At 41.3% G+C, this 17,162-nt stretch overlaps 1 protein-coding gene across 5 annotated transcripts in view; it reads left to right on the forward strand.

The window, feature by feature from the left end:
• LOC138761423 (M-phase phosphoprotein 9) overlaps nucleotides 1-17,162 on the forward strand; it is a 226,391-nt gene that overhangs the window by 155,195 nt on the left and 54,034 nt on the right. For all 5 annotated transcript variants that reach the window (XR_011356317.1, XM_069933516.1, XM_069933517.1 and 2 more), the window contains 2 exons: nucleotides 2,744-2,848; nucleotides 16,438-16,599. Coding sequence is in view for 4 of the 5 variants with exons in the window: in XM_069933516.1 (XP_069789617.1) it covers nucleotides 2,744-2,848; nucleotides 16,438-16,599 (267 nt within the window). In the remaining variant the exon portion in view is untranslated. The remainder of the gene's footprint in view (nucleotides 1-2,743; nucleotides 2,849-16,437; nucleotides 16,600-17,162) is intronic.

Below are 17,162 nucleotides of genomic sequence, written 5' to 3' on the forward strand. Positions count from 1 at the left end.
CGTCCATGGGGGTGCTGATGGAAGCTATCCCTGGGCTGCACACATCTGTGGCGTCGAGGCGGACGGATTGGAAGGTGCGGGCATGTACCAACTGCTTGCCTTTGATGTCCACCAACAGGCTGTGCACCCGGAGGAAATTGGCTCCCAACAGCACTGTGCCCACAGAGGCCAGTACGAACTTCCAGCGGAACTTGTCCTTTCCGATCTGGATGGATGATCCGTTGACCGCCTGTGCGCAGGTGTGGATCTCGTGGGCGGTTGGGGGAGCACGCTCAGTTCTGGTGGTGTCTACTAGGAAGCGTCGGCTACTGGACATCAATCACATTCAGGAGGGTGTTCGTGCGTCCAGCCATTGCAGCCATTAACAGCGGCTGACCGGGTCGATTCCCCGGAATGAATAGGGCTTGGGCCCCCCAGTGTTGATGGTAGAAACACCAAGTGGAGTAGTGTTCTTCTGGTTTGTACTTGGGGGGCGCTTGCAGCCAATTGGGTCCTGGGTGGGTGACCTGGCTGAGTTCAGCCTAATTTTCTTGCTTGGTCCACCAGAGGACGTCTGCGCGGGCTGCAGCTCTGCGTGGATCTGTGAAATCTGCCAGCAGGAATTGGATATCCTCAGGCATCTGTTCGAGGAAAACCTGTTCAAACATCAAGCAGTGTCTGTGGCCCTCTGCTGGTGCCAGCATTTCATCATGGGTTTCTGTCGCCCAGACCATCCAGGTGTAGGAGCCTGGAGATGCGCTGCTACTAGGAGAGGCTGAAGTGGCTGAGGAGGAGGAGGAGGCTTTTGAAAGCAAGGTAGGTCTCCAGTGGGTCGTGGATGAGGTCGTCCACCCTGGCTGCGGTTTCTTCATCGAGAGTGCTCATGACGTGGTAGAACATCATGGTGTCTGATGTGATGTGTCAGAGGCAAACCTACGCTTCCGTCTGCCCGCACCAAGTGTGTGGGCGATGCGTCCAGAAGGGGGGAAGTGTCACTGCGACCACGTTGATTGCCGAGAAATCCATCCATATCGGGAGGCCAGAAAACCGTCTGGACTCGCTGGGGTCTCCAATGTAGCGACTGCTACACAGAATGAAACGCACCAAGGCCATGTTGGAGGTTTCAAACGAACTGTTTATTCAAACTTCACGTGCGCCTCTGCGTCAGCGGTGGCATTACCATGCTCACCCGAGGCACGCACCTTGGCCTAACCCACGAAGCACGGAGGTCCCCCGACGGCGCCATCTTCTCGCGCTGCCTCGCCGGCGTGGCGACACAAGCAGAGCCAGTTCCCCATGAGGATGTGTGCCGCCACAGGACCATTATTATTTTTCAAATATTCATATGCTGCTTCCAAGATCGCATCTCTTTCCCAGTAACTTAAAAGTTTTACCAGAACTGGTCATGGTTGCTGTTCACTGGTTCTTCTAGGTCTGAGAGTCTGGTGAGTTTTTTAAATTTGTAGCTTTGCATTTAACTTATTTTGTCCCAGCATTTGTAGGATCCATGTTTCAAAGAAACTCACCATGTCTTTTCCCTCTATTCCCTACATTGTTACATCTGCTAAAATTTTTCATATGGTCTATCTTGTATCAATCCTTTCTTTTCTGTGTCCCATATTTTTGTTTTATCTTCCATTGCCTTCAGCCTGTCTTTTATTTTGTCTAGTTCAGCCTCTGAATGAGTCATTTGTTCACTTAAGTCCTCCACAACTTCTTTAATTTCCATGACCTTCTCCGATATATCTCTCTCATCGTTGATTCCATACTCGCAAAACAACTGCATAAAGGTTTCAATGTGTCCAGGATGGAGGCTATATCTTGGGCTGACTCCCCAGCTCTGCTGGCTTCAGCCAGTCCCAAGGCCGCTGCTAAGTCATTCTTCATCAGGCTTCTACTCGACGTTCCTGGCTGAGCTATTACTTCTACAGTTTTTGCTCTTGGTTCCCTTGGTTATTTAGCGCTTGCTTTATCCATTTTTGACGATAAAATTCTGTGTTTTGTAAACCATCTTTTTAATACTTTTTGTAGAGAACTCTTTCAAAATACTTCTGCTCATTTCATTAGTATGGCCACGCCCGCTGTTTTACTATTCCTAATTAGCAATGCCACCACCCTCCTCTTTTACCTCGCTTCCTATCCCTTTTGAAACCTCTAAACTTTAGACATACAGCATTTTGGCCAAAAGCCTGTGCTGCCGAATTACACCCAATACACCTACACCCCCAGTACGTTTCGAATGGTGAGGAAAACTCACACAGACATGGGGAAGAACGTACAAACTCATTACAGATAGCGTGGGATTCGAACCCTTGTCCGGTTGCTGGTGCTGTAATGGCATTGTGCTAACCACTATGCCAGTCATGCCAACTTGCTTCAGTCAATACTGTCCTTATGTTATCTACGTCAATACATTATTCCAGATCCTATGTACTTTAAATTTGAATAATAACTTTTTGTAGGGTTCTAATTAAAATTTTCTGAAAGTCCAAATATGTTATCTCATCTGGTTCTTATCTGTTTTATTTGTTAATCCTTCAAAAGTACTCTGGATTTGTTATGCATGATAATCCATGCTGCCTTTGCCCTTTCCATCAATGCTTTCCAAGTGCCCTGCAATGTATCTTTTACAATAGATTCAAGTATTTTGAATTTCCTGTTTCCCTTTATCCTTGCATTTGAATTTGTAGCTTCAGAGGCTGAGAATAACCTACATTTAATTATTTATTGTGTCCTGTCAGTAATGAAATTATTCTCTTTTCAGAGTTGTTTCAAAACTTGAGGCTCAGATTAGACAAGCAGATCATGAAAGAAACTACAAGAAGATTCGGACTGGTGCAGATAGTTGTTCACGTATGTCAAACAGCAGGTAAATAGGTACAGAAGTCAAAAATTTTACATAAAACCTCTAACTAAAATGAGCTTTCATGGCTTATTTTCATGTCAATAATTTCTTTAGTGCTCAAAAATGTATTAATCTCAAACTTTAATATACTCATTGAAGCATCCTCAACCTTCAAGATAGGGGAATTCTAAAGATTCATAGGCCTTCAAGTTGTATTTCTTTTCTCTTTCAAATATCTGGTAATTTCCTGTGTGAGTCCCAGCTGTAGATTGTCCAGCTAATCAACAGCACGGAAACAGATTCTTTAGTCCAATCAAACTTTCCAATCTTGGCAACCTTGTGAAACCTTTCTGCACACTTCCCAGCTTAACAATATCTTTCCTAAAGGCGAGTGACTAAAACTGTGCACAATATTTCATGAGTGGGCTCACCAAACTCTTACATAGAATATAGATGAAGGAACAGGCCATTCAGCCATTTTACCCTACATCGTGTAACGGTTAGCACAATGCCTTTTCAGTGCTAGCGATTGGGACTGGACCTGGGTTTGAGTCCTACACTGTCTGTAAGGAGTTTGTACATTCTCCTTCTGTCTGCATGGGTTTTCTCCGAGGGCTCCGGTTTCCTCCCACCCTTCAAAAATGCACAGGGGTGTAGGTTAATGGGGCAGCATGGACTCTTAGTGCCGAATTGGCCTGTTACAGTGCTGTATGTCTAAATTTAATTTTTTTAAAATATGATGATTAGTGATCATGTGACTGCAGTACCCTATTCCTACTTTCTCTCCATAGTCACAAGGACCAGATCCAACTTCCTTTTGAATGTATTTAATAATCTGGCCTGAACAACTTTTTGTAGCAAGGTGTTCCACAAGTGTAGTTATATGTATATACTGTTGCTGCTCTGTACATAAGTGGCTAGACCGCCCACTGATGACTCAACTGATGTAATCCCTCCCCCTGTGACCTGGCCATAAAGGTCAACCTCCCTGCCCCCTTCCATTCATTCGAGCACATGGAGTTGGGCCAGCCAAAATCTAATGTGTATGAAAGCCTATCGTTCCTCACTCAGTCTTTAGAGTCATTGATGGTGCATATCAACAAGTTCACAACTCTCTGAGTGAAAAAGTTTCTCAATGGCTTCTCCCTTATCCTGAGACTGTGACTCTTAGTTCTGGACTTCCCCAACATTAAGAATTTTCTTCTTGTATTTAATCTGTCTAGTCCTGTCAAAATTATATATGTCTCTCCAAGACTTGAGATATTTATATGTCTCAATCTTCTAAATTCCAATGTATAAAAACAGAAATTCTGGAGAAACTCAGCAGGTCTTGCAATGTTCATAAGAGGTAAAGATATATTTCCAATGTTTGGGGCCTGAGCCCTTTCTCAAGCTTTGAACAAAAAGCAGGCAAGGGGCCTATATTTAAAAAGCTGATGAAAAGGGAAGAATGGGAGAGAGAGGACAGTCCTACAGACAAAAGGTGTTAATTTGATGTGATAAGAGACAGGAGAAAGGAAAGGTAGGAATTGATGGGGGGAGGAGGGGTGTAGTTTCTGGCTCTGAAAGGAGACAGACGGAAAAGGAAAGAAAGCAAGAGAGACTAGATGAAAGGAGACAAAGGGTAAGATATGGGGTGCGTGGTGTGGTGGTGATGTGCTAATGGAAACCGGAGAAGTCAATGTTAATGCCATCCGGTTGGAGGGTATTATGATAGAATATGAGGTGTTGTAGCTCCACTTTGTGTGGGGTCTCAGTCTGGCAGTGCATGAGACAGTAGACAGTCATGTCGGCAAGGGAGCTGGGCGGGGAATTGAAATGTTTTACTCCAACGAGTATAACTAGTTTGTCCAGTTCATCTTGATGCATTAATCCTGCCATCCCAAATATCAGTCTGGTGAATATTTGTTTCACTCTCAATAGCAAGAAATATCCTTCCTCAGATTAAAAGACTAAAACTGAACACAATACTCAAGGTGTAGCCTCACCAATAACAGTGCAAGACTTCCTGCTTCAAAATTCAAAACCTTTCACAAAAAAGGCCAACATGCTATTGACTTTCTTCACTGCCTGCTGTCCTTGCATTCCAATCATCAATAACTGATGCACCGACGGGAGTCACATGACGGAGTAATGACCGGTAGGAGAATACCAGCCCTCTCCAGGAAAGAAGAAATAAAGTGAAGAAAACACAAAGTTCAAGAAATACAAAACACAACAAATAAAAGATAAAGGTCTTTTATTTTATTAAAAGATAAAGAAAAGAAAGAAAATGGCACCCAAGGAGGAAAAAGCAAAAACAACGGGAAAAAAAAGAAGAAAAGACGCCGGAAGAGAAAGGAGAAGGCCTTACCTGCATGAAGAGGCAGGGAGCCGTTATGGAGAGAGGAGCCCACTCCCCGAGGTAGGTGGCGACCCTGTAGAGTCGCGACCTCCCGACCGCTGGACTGCAAAAATGGCTCTCTGAGCCAAACACAAGTGCGCAATGTGCACACTAAGGAGGGGGGGCCCAGCTGAGGAGCAAACTTACACAACGCGACCAGCTGAGAGATGCCCGACAGCAGGATAACGACAGTAAAGGGAGTGATAGGAAAGAAAAACAGCAACAGGAGGCCCAACAGATAACTAGCCCAGAAGAAGAGGACGAACATCAAGAAGCTATGCAAAAAAACACCCAGCAAACTGAGGCAAGCAGCTCGACAAGAAAGTCAGAAGAGACACAGATACAAAGAAGAGAAGTAGAAGACACAAACGCAGGTGCAGACACAAAAGAAGAAGACCAAGCTCTGCACAGAGGAATAGAAGGTAAAATAGATAGACAGTAAATAGATAAAAAAATTTCAAGAACAATTGAAAGCATTAAAAGAATGGTTGACATTAGAATTTAATGAAATGAAAAGAAAAATGAAAAGTACAGAAGAAAAAGTGAGTAGAATAGAGCTGGTCATAACAGATGTAGCAAAAGGATTAGAAAATGTGGAAGAACGAGTAATGGCTGTAGAAATGGAAGTCAATGATTTAAGAAGAAAATTGGAAGACAGTGACAAAAAAGTTAAAGAGTCACAAGAGTTGTTAGCTCAGAAGATTGATATAATGGAAAATTATAGTAGGCGAAACAACATAAAGATAGTGGGCCTAAAGGAAGATGAAGAAGGCAAAAATATGAAAGAATTTATAAAAGAATGGATCACAACGGTCCTGGGAATGCCAGAAATACAGGAAGGAATGGAAATAGAAAGGGCACACAGAACACTAGCCCCGAAACCACAACCACAACAAAAACCATGATCCGTTTTAGTAAAATTTCTGAGACACAAAACAAGAGAAAATATATTGGAGAGGGCAAGGAATAAAATTAGAGAAGACAAAAAACCGTTGGAATACAAGGGTCAAAAAATTTTTTTTTACCCAGACATAAGTTTTGAACTCCTAAGGAAGGGGAAGGAGTTTAACACAGCAAAATTGATCCTATGGAAAAAAGGCTATAAATTTATGTTAAGATATCCAGCTGCGCTTAAAATATTTATCCTGGGGGAGCAAAACAGACTGTTCTCGGATCCGGAGGAAGCACGAGAATTTGCAGAACGCCTGCAGGACAGAAGGAGAGATGAAGAGATGTAACAAGAACGATGACAAACTACATATAAAGATGTAAAAATAATGTATAAGTAAGAACTAAAGAAGGGAAAGAAAAGGGAAGTAAGGGGGAGAAAAAAAGAGGGTGAGCTTTGTTAAATGTGAAAATAAAAGTCTTTTCTGGAGGGGGTTGGGTGGGAGAGAATAACAGTCACTGTGAAATCAGTTGACTCTTGTGAGCGGGTTCGCAATCCAAATGGAGAGGGGAGTTGTGGTTGCACGGCAAGGGACAAGGAGCAACTCAGAGAGGCGGGGACACTTGGGGTTAAGGGAATTTTAGATGTGGAGGTTGTTGAAGTATTTTATGTTTTAGAAGTGTTGTCATAGATTGAGTTCAAAAAGGGAAAACTGGGAGATGAAAATGGGGAAAAGGGGAAAGGTGGTGGTGAGGAAGTGGAAATGAGGTGTAAACAGAGTAAGAGATGGCCATGTTGAATTATATGACTATAAATATTAATGGAATTCATAACCAAATTAAAAGGAAGAGGCTACTAAATTTACTGAAAAAAGAAAAAATAGATAGAGCATTTGTGCGGGAAACGCATCTAAATGAAGTGGAACCTAATAAATTAAGGAGAGACTGGGTAGGGCACATAGTGACAGGATCATATAATTCAAAAGCCAGAGGTGTAGCTATATTAATCAATAAAAATATACCAATCAAAATAGAGGAGGAAATAATAGATCCAGCAGGGAGGTATGTAATGATAAAGTGTTAGATATATTCAGAATTCTGGAATTTGATCAATATATATATGCAACTAATGAAGAGGTTCAAAAGTTTATGCAAGATATTTTTTGAAGATTGTAGATACGCAGGGGCTCTCTGAACCCTTCTCCATTAACAATGGCGTGAAGCAAGGCTGTGTTCTCGCACCAACCCTCTTTTCAATCTTCTTCAGCATGATGCTGAACCAAGCCATGAAAGACCCCAACAATGAAGACGCTGTTTACATCCGGTACCGCACGGATGGCAGTCTCTTCAATCTGAGGCGCCTGCAAGCTCACACCAAGACACAAGAGAAACTTGTCCGTGAACTACTCTTTGCAGACGATGCCGCTTTAGTTGCCCATTCAGAGCCAGCTCTTCAGCGCTTGACGTCCTGCTTTGCGGAAACTGCCAAAATGTTTGGCCTGGAAGTCAGCCTGAAGAAAACTGAGGTCCTCCATCAGCCAGCTCCCCACCATGACTACCAGCCCCCCCACATCTCCATCGGGCACACAAAACTCAAAACGGTCAACCAGTTTACCTATCTCGGCTGCACCATTTCATCAGATGCAAGGATCGACAATGAGATAGACAACAGACTCACCAAGGCAAATAGCGCCTTTGGAAGACTACACAAAAGAGTCTGGAAAAACAACCAACTGAAAAACCTCACAAAGATAAGCGCATACAGAGCCGTTGTCATACCCACACTCCTGTTCGGCTTCGAATCATGGGTCATCTACCGGCACCACCTACGGCTCCTAGAACGCTTCCACCAGCGTTGTCTCCGCTCCATCCTCAACATCCATTGGAGCGCTTACACCCCTAACGTCGAAGTACTCGAGATGGCAGAGGTCGACAGCATCGAGTCCACGCTGCTGAAGATCCAGCTGCGCTGGATGGGTCACGTCTCCAGAATGGAGGACCATCGCCTTCCCAAGATCGTGTTATATGGCGAGCTCTCCACTGGCCACCGTGACAGAGGTGCACCAAAGAAAAGGTACAAGGACTGCCTAAATAAATCTCTTGGTGCCTGCCACATTGACCACCGCCAGTGGGCTGATAACGCCTCAAACCGTGCATCTTGGCGCCTCACAGTTTGGCGGGCAGCAACCTCCTTTGAAGAAGACCGCAGAGCCCACCTCACTGACAAAAGGCAAAGGAGGAAAAACCCAACACCCAACCCCAACCAACCAATTTTCCCTTGCAACCGCTGCAATCGTGTCTGCCTGTCCCGCATCGGACTTGTCAGCCACAAACGAGCCTGCAGCTGACGTGGACTTTTTACCCCCTCCATAAATCTTCGTCCGCGAAGCCAAGCCAAAGAAAAGATACGCAGGGGAATATATTGATAGGAGGGGATTTTAACTTTAATTTGGACCCAAAGTTGGATCTTTGGCTTGGCTTCGCGGACGAAGATTTATGGAGGGGGTAAAAAGTCCACGTCAGCTGCAGGCTCGTTTGTGGCTGACCAGTCCGATGCGGGACAGGCAGACACGATTGCAGCGGTTGCAAGGGAAAATTGGTTGGTTGGGGTTGGGTGTTGGGTTTTTCCTCCTTTGCCTTTTGTCAGTGAGGTGGGCTCTGCGGTCTTCTTCAAAGGAGGCTGCTGCCCGCCAAACTGTGAGGCGCCAAGATGCACGGTTTGAGGCGTTATCAGCCCACTGGCGGTGGTCAATGTGGCAGGCACCAAGAGATTTCTTTAGGCAGTCCTTGTACCTTTTCTTTGGTGCACCTCTGTCACGGTGGCCAGTTGGATAAAACTGGACAAAAGACTAGCAAAAAGAATAAAGTGGCCAAATTTATGGTTAAATCAATGCAGGAAATGAAACTTATGGATATATGGAGGAGACAGCACCCAAGGGAGAAGGAATACTCATATTATTCAATTAGACATAAAACATACTCAAGGATTGACATGTTCCTGTTGTCAGCTAATATTCAAGGAAGAGTTAGGAAAATGGAATATAAAGCTAGATTGCTATCTGATCATTCACCCCTGTTATTAGCAATAGAACTGGAGGACATCCCACCAAGAACATATAGATAGAGATTAAACTCCATGCTACTTAAAAGACAGGAATTTAGAGAATTTATTGAACGCCAAATTAAAATGTACTTTGAAATAAATACGGAATCAGTGAAAGACAAATTTATATTATGGGATGCAATGAAAGCCTTTATTAGAGGGAAGATAAAAAGTTATGTAACTAAGATGAAAAAGGACTACAATCGGGAAATAGAACAGTTGGAAAGGGAAATAGTAAGTACAGAAAAAGAACTAGCAACAAAGGAAGATATAACAAAAAGAAGAGAATTGGCAGACAAAAAAATAAAATACGAAACATTACAAATGTATAAGGTGGAGAAGAACATAATGAAAATAAAGCAAAAGTATTACGAGCTAGGAGAAAAAAACGCACAAAATATTAGCCTGGCAACTTAAAACAGAACAAGCTAAAAGAACTGTATTGGGATCAAGGAAAAAGGACAAACAAATTACATCTCACCCAACAGAGAATAATGAAAACTTTAAGGAATTTTATGAACAATTATTCCAATCTGAGAACGAGGGGAAAGAAGACAAAATAGATGAGTTTTTAGCTAAAATCGAACTGCCAAAATTGCAAGAAGAGGAGCAAAACAAGTTGATAAAATCATTTGAAATAGAGGAAATACAGGATATATTAAAAAAAACTGCTGAACAATAAAATGCCTGGAGAGGATGGACTCCCAATAGAATTCTATGAACATTTAAAGAGTTATTAATTCCTCCTCTCCTGGAAGTAATGAACCAGATAGAAGAAACAAAACTTGCCAGATTCATGTAAAACAGCAATAATTACAGTAATACCAAAGACAGGGAAGGATCCACTAACACCAGCATCATATAGACCAATATGTCTACTTAATTCAGATTATAAGATAATAGCAAAACTATTAGCAAACAGATTGGCCGACTGTGTACCAAAAATAGTAAAACAAGATCAAACTGGATTTATTAAGAAAAGATGAACAGCGGATAATGTCTGTAAATTCATTAATTTAATCCATGCAGTTCAAGGAAATAAGATACCAACAGTGACTGTTGCTTTAGACACAGAAAAAGCCTTTGACAGGGTAGAATGGAATTATTTATTCAAAGTATTACAGAGGTTCAATCTACCAGAGAAATGTATTAATTGGATTAAAGCATTATATAATGGATCATTGGCGAAGGTGACAGTAAATGGATATATATCGAACCAATTTAAATTAAGTAGATCAACTCGGTAGGTATGTCCATTATCTCCCTCACTGTTCGCTGTAGCAATAGAACCATTGGTAGAACTGATAAGAACAGAAAATAAAATAAAAGGGATAAAAATAAAGGAGAAGGAGTATAAAATCAGTTTATTTGCAGATGACATCATAGTATACTTAACAGAACCAGAAATATCAATAAAGAACAACATAAGAAATTGAAGGAATATGGAGAAATATCGGGGTACAAGATCAACGCAAATAAAAGTGAACCGATGCCAATGAATAATGTGGATTACACAGAATTTAAAAAAGAATCACCATTTAAATGGCAAACACAAGCAATCCGATACCTAGGTATTAGATTAGATAATAATTTAGGCCATCTATACTAATTAAATTATCAGCCATTAATGAAGAAATTACAGGATGACTTAGAACATTGGAAAGAATTGCCACTAACATTGATAGGGAGGGTAAATAGCATTAAAATAAATGTCTTCCCAAGGATATAATACCTATTTCAATCGTTGCCAATTCCCTTAACAGAGAAATTCTTCAATGAACTAAAGAGAATAATAAGGAAATTCTTATGGAAAGGGGGGGAAACCGAGGATAGCGTTAGATAAATTAACAGAGTGGTACAAACAAGGTGGTCTGAAGTTTCCAAACTTTAAAAATTATTATAGAGCAGCACAATGACTGATGATCCCCAGATCATCATGATCCCCAGATGTCATTGAACCTCCCTTTTTCTGAATTTCTCATCATTCAGATAATAATATGCCTTGCTATTGTTGCCACCAAAGTGCATAACCACACATTTATCTACATTATACTGCATCTATCCACTCTCCTAATCTGTCCAAATCATCTTGAAATATTCCTGACACTGTTACCCAGCATGTAGTAATTTGCATTCAATTACTTCATCTAAATCATTAATATATTGTACTTAGCTGAGGTCCCATCACTGAATCTTTTGGTACCCCAATAGTACCTGCCTGCCAAAATGAAAAGGACCTATTTATTACCACTCTCTGCTTCCTGCCAACCAGTTTTCTGTCCTTGTCAGTACATTTCCATCTATATCACATTCTTTAATTTTATGCACCACTCTCTTGTGTGGTGCCTGATCAAAAACCTTTTGAAAATCAAAATATACCACAGCAGCTGGTTCATTGTTATCCACTCTACTGGTTTCATTCTCAAAAAAATTCTAGATTTGTCAAACATGATATCCCTTTCGTAAGTCCATGCTGACTTTAGTAATCCTATCACTCTCCAAATGCACAGCAACAACATCTTTAATGGACTCCAACATTTTCCCCACTATTGAAGTCAGATAGTGTTCAGACCCAAAATGTTGGTTATATCCCTTTGCTTCCTATAGTAATTGCGTGACTGCTGAGTTTCTCCAGCCCTTTTGTGTATTGTCTTTTCTTAGAATTGTGTTAATTTCCTTTTTAATGAGAAATGCTATCTCATCTGGTTTATCTTTCAATCTATCCTTCCTAAATGTTGATTACCCCTGAAAATTAAGTTCCCAAACCTGGTTTAACTTATAAACGTGCAATACCTTGCACTTATCCAAATTAAATTCTGTCTGCCATTCCTCAGCCCACTTTTTCAGTTCATCCAGATCCTGTTGTAATCTCAGATAACCTTCACTGTCACTATCACCAATTTTGGTGCCATTCCTAAACTTATTCACCATACTAACTACATTATATCTAAGTTGTTAATATAGATGGCAAACAACAGTAGACCCAGCACAAATCCAGGACATCTCTAGCCACAGGCCTCTAATTTGAGTAACAGCCCTCCATTACCACCCTCCTACCATCAAGCCAATTCTGTGTTCAATTGGCCAGCTCACCCTAGAATCTGACCTGCCATACCAGCTTACCATGTAGAACTTTGTCATAGGTCTTTCTGAAGTCCACACAGACATCATCTACCACCCTGCCCTCATCAACTTCTTGTTGCCCTCTTCAAAAGAACTCACTCAGGTTCATGAGACATAATTTTCCACACACAGAGCCATGCTGACTATCCTGAATCAGTCATTGCTTTTTCAAATGTAAGTAGATCCTGTCCCTTCATTAACGACTGATATAAAGCTCTCTGGCCCATAGTTCTTTGATTTATTGTTATACTTTAATAAAAGCATAGCATTAGCCACTCTCCAGTCTTCTGACACCTCATCCATGATCAACAATGCAAATATCTCTGCTAGGACTCCTGCAATTTCTTCCTAACTTCATCTAATGTAAAGATACATTTGATGTGTTCCCTGGGATTGATTGATCTTCATGCATTTTAAAATTCTCAACATCACCTGCAACCTGGATTCTCTTCAACGCATTGGTATTTACTTCCCTGGGCCTCCAAATCTTTCTCCATGATAATTACAGATGAGAAATGCTTGTCCATCTCCTATGGTTTCACACATAAATGACTTTGTTGATCTCTACAATCTCACAGCATTTGCCCTGTTAAGGATACATCTGAGATTGGCTTCTAAGGTAACTCTGACATTCCTTGGGTAACTGCTCAATACCACACTTACCACTTCAGCTGTTTTCTCCCAAATTCTCCCTGTAATTTCTGCAAGACTCTTGCACACAAATTCGGCTGCAAGGACTGACAGCTCAATGATCCTAGATTTTGATGTTTTAGACAAGACCAAGAGGGAGGTAAAAGAGGTGGAAGAGTTGCATTATTAATCAAAAAGAGTGCCACAGCTACACTCAAGATGTAATGGAGGGTCATCCTCTGAGCCAATATGGTTAGAGATCAAAAATAAGAAAGCTATAATCACTCTTAAGGTTATTATTGTCAGTCTCCTGATAGCCACCAAGAGTTATAGGAGCAGGTATGTAGACAGGTTATGGAAATATGTGAAACAAACTGCTCTGCTGTTGTGGGAGACTTTAATTTTCCCAAAATTGACAGGGACATCCTTAGAGGCTTGGATGGGCAAAATATCATGGAGGAAAAAGATAGGGTGGGAAGAAGCTAGGGAGGGCTGAAGACATGATGGGGTGTTGGACAGAGGGTGGGAGAGCTGGAGGCACAGCTGGAAGGAGAGACCATTATCATGATTGGCTTGACAAACAATGGCTGGAGCTCTATAAAATATTTGTTAGCTGGGCTTGTGTGTAAAATTCTAGCCATCACTCTACAGGAAAAAAAATGTATATTTTGGGCTCTCTAACCCATCCTAACTGTATATCTTGTCTTTACTCGGCAAAATAATGAAGCTTGCCTTTGACTGGCTGTAGCTATGCAAATGAGTGAATTTGCATAAATATTAAACCAATTGAACTTCGGCCTAATTTGATGATGGGAGTTTGGACTACAAATATTTCATCCAATTATCTCTTGGTGACAACCCCATGAAGGCAGTTTGTTTTGATTTCCCCACCACCATACTTTCAGATGCCAAGGATCTATGCTTAGAAAGTCCCTTCCAGTGTCCCTCTGTCTTCCCAGCTTTTCTGTCCTCAAAATCAATCTCTTTGACAACTTTTTGAATGGGTGTCAATTTTTTGTCATTAAAGATGAAATACAAATACAGGTGTGTGGTGCATGAGCAGAAAATGGTTGCTGAAATGAAAGAATGTTGCTTGGATAATTTATTTGATTATTATATTGAAGCAGGGAAAGAACCTTGGTATACAAGGGATGTAGAAAATTTAGTTAAGAAGAAAAAATGCTTATAAAAGGTTTAAGAAGTAGAAACTCATAAAGCTCTGGAGAATTACAAGATTGTCAGAAAAGAGTAGACTGGGTGGCACAGTTAGTATAGCAATTAGTGCAACACTGTTACAGTGACAGCGACCTGGGTTCGAATCTGGCGCTGTCTCCCTAGTTTTCATCCAAGTGCTCTGGTTTCCTCCCACTATTGAAAAACATATCAGGACTGTAGGTTAATTGGGTATAATTGGGTGGCACAAACTCGTGGGCTGAAAGGGCCAGTTACTGTGTTGTATATCTGAATTTAAATTTAGGAGAGCTATCGGGGTCATGAAAAGGCTTTGGTGAGTAGGTTCAAGGAAAACCCCAAGGCATTCCACAAGTATATGAAGAACAAGAGGGTGAGTCGTGTCAGGGATGATAGTGGAAACATGTGCATGGAGTTGGAGGAGGGAGTGGAGGTCCTTAATCAATACTTTGTTTAAGTATTCACCAGAGAAAATGACTGTGGCAATTGTTAGGATGACTTAAAGTGGATTAAAATGCATATTGACATTAAGAAAGAGGATGTGTGGAGCTTTTGAAAAGCATGAAGTTAGATAAGTCACCAGGACCAGACGAGATTTACCAAATACAACTGTGGGAAGCGAAGGAAGAGATTGCTGATGATCTTCGCTTTGTTACTGGGGACATGAGAACTCTGGAGGATTGGAGAGTTGCAAATGTTGTTCCCCTATTTAAGAAAGGGAGTGGAGATAACCCAGGAAATTATAGACCACTGTGTCTTACTTCAGTAGTGGGCAAGCTGTTGGAGAAGAACCTGAGAGAGAAGATTTACAAGCATTTAGAGAGTCATAATCTGATTAGGGATAGTCAGGGTGGCTTAATCAGAAGAAAGCTATGGCTTACGATCCTGATTGAATTCTTTGAGAATGTAACAAAGTGCATTGGTTGTACTGCATATAGATTTCAGTAAGGCATTTGAGAAGGTTCTCTCTGCAAAGTTCATTCAGAAAGTAAGGAATCTTGGAATCTAAGGAGGTCTTGGTTTATGGATACAGAATTGGCTTGCCCAGAGAAGGCAGAGGGTGGTTGTAAATAGTTCATATTTTGCGTGGAAGTCTGTAATCAGTGGTATTCTGCAGGGATCTGTTCTGGGATACTCCATTTTGTATTTTTTTTAAATGTCCTGGATGGGGAAGTGGAAGGGAAGGTTACTACATTTTTGGATGTCATGAAGGTTGGTTGAGTTGTGGATAGTCTGGAGGGTTGCCAGAGGTTACAGAGGGACATTGATAGGATGCAAAGCTGGGCTGAGAAGTGGCAGATGGAGTTTAACCCAGAAAAGTGTGGTGGTTCTTTTCGGTAGATCAAATTTTAAGGCAGAATACAATGTTAATGTGAGGACTCTTTGAGCAGTGTTGACAAACTGAGAGTTCTTGGGTTCTGTGTCCAAAGGACACTCAAAGCTGCTGCACACGTTGATAGCATTATTAAGAAGGCAAATGGTGTGTTCGCCTTCATTAACCGTGGGATTGAGTTCAAAGACCGTGAGGTAATATTGCAGGTATATCAGACCTTAGAACTCACTTATGTTCAGTTCTCATTGCATCACTACAGGAAAGATGTGGATGCGATAGTGAGGGTGTAGAGGAGATATACAAGGATGCTGGTTTGATTGGAGAGCATGCCATATGAAGATAGGTTGAGAGATCTTTGTCTTTCCTCCTTGGAGTGATGGAGGATGAGGGGTGACCTGATAGAAGTATATAAGGTGATGAGATGCATTGATCACATTGATGGCCAGAAGCTTTTTCCCCAGGGCTAAAATGTCTAATATGAGGGGGCATAGATTTAGTTTCAGAATAAGCACAGCTGGGGAATGTAAGAGGCAAGTCCTTCATACAAGAGTGTGGATGCATGGAATGCACTGCTGGCAACGGTGATGCAGGCATGTGCAATAGGATCTTTTAAGAGACTGTACTGTACATGGAACTGAGAAAAATTAAAGAGTTATGCACGAGGGAAATTCTAGGCAGTTGTTAGAGTAGATTATTACTGTAGGTCATCACAAAGCTGTGGGCTGAATGGCCTATATTGTGCTGTAGATTTACATGTTCTATGTATTTGGACTTTTTGAGATCTGGGGTTAAAATTGTTAACAAAGATAACTTATCCAAATGGAGGAATAAATTGAAGTGAAAATGGGCAATTCCTAATTGAGAATATACATAAAATGTTGAAGCAAATAATCATGGGTAAATTAATATTTTGTCTTTTGTGTCTTCTCTGAATTGTTTTATTATTCTGTTATTCAAAACAGCCTTTTCAACCATCATTCTCCTGTGAAATCTCCTGCTGATGTGGCAAGGCGGAAGTGGCTTACTCCAGGTTCTGATTTCTCCATCTTCACAGGGCGACCTTTAGAGAGTAACTACAGTGTTTCTGGCAATGGATTTGAAGAAACTCACTTGCAGCCAAGAAGGTCAGCCTAACATCTTTACTGCAGGAAATTAAGCAGAAAATTCATAAAATAGCAGATTGGGCAACTGTGGAGAGAGAACAACAATTATTTTTTTCCATTCGGTCTTCTCATCAGAACTGGGAAGGAAAAACTTTCAAAATTTTTTAAGTTGCAGAGAAAGGGGAATATTGAGGAGATCAAAAGTAAAGTCTGATATAGCCTGTAAACAAGGTTGTGCAGTTGCACAAGCTGTTCCGTTAACTGTGGCGATCTGTGTGTAGGAATTGAGATGAATGAGAACAGGGGGGAAATAAACCAAGATGCTGGAACTCTGAGATGCAGATCACAGCAGTTATTGGAAATAAGAAACAAATTGAGTATTGGAAATTTTGGGGATCTACTTTGTTTTGCATTTCACAATTCTTGCACACTTTTTAAAAATCAAATTCTTAGTCATAGTCCTCCTTTTTTGTTCCAACAGACTAATCAGCTATTATTAACTAGATGGCACCATAAAGAAATGGACTTGCCAAGACAATCGTGGCCTAAGCCCTATCACAGACCTTCCCCTTGTTCTCACCATC

Source organism: Narcine bancroftii, chromosome 4, assembly GCF_036971445.1.
Source record: "Narcine bancroftii isolate sNarBan1 chromosome 4, sNarBan1.hap1, whole genome shotgun sequence".
In the NCBI taxonomy this organism is placed as follows: domain Eukaryota; kingdom Metazoa; phylum Chordata; class Chondrichthyes; order Torpediniformes; family Narcinidae; genus Narcine; species Narcine bancroftii.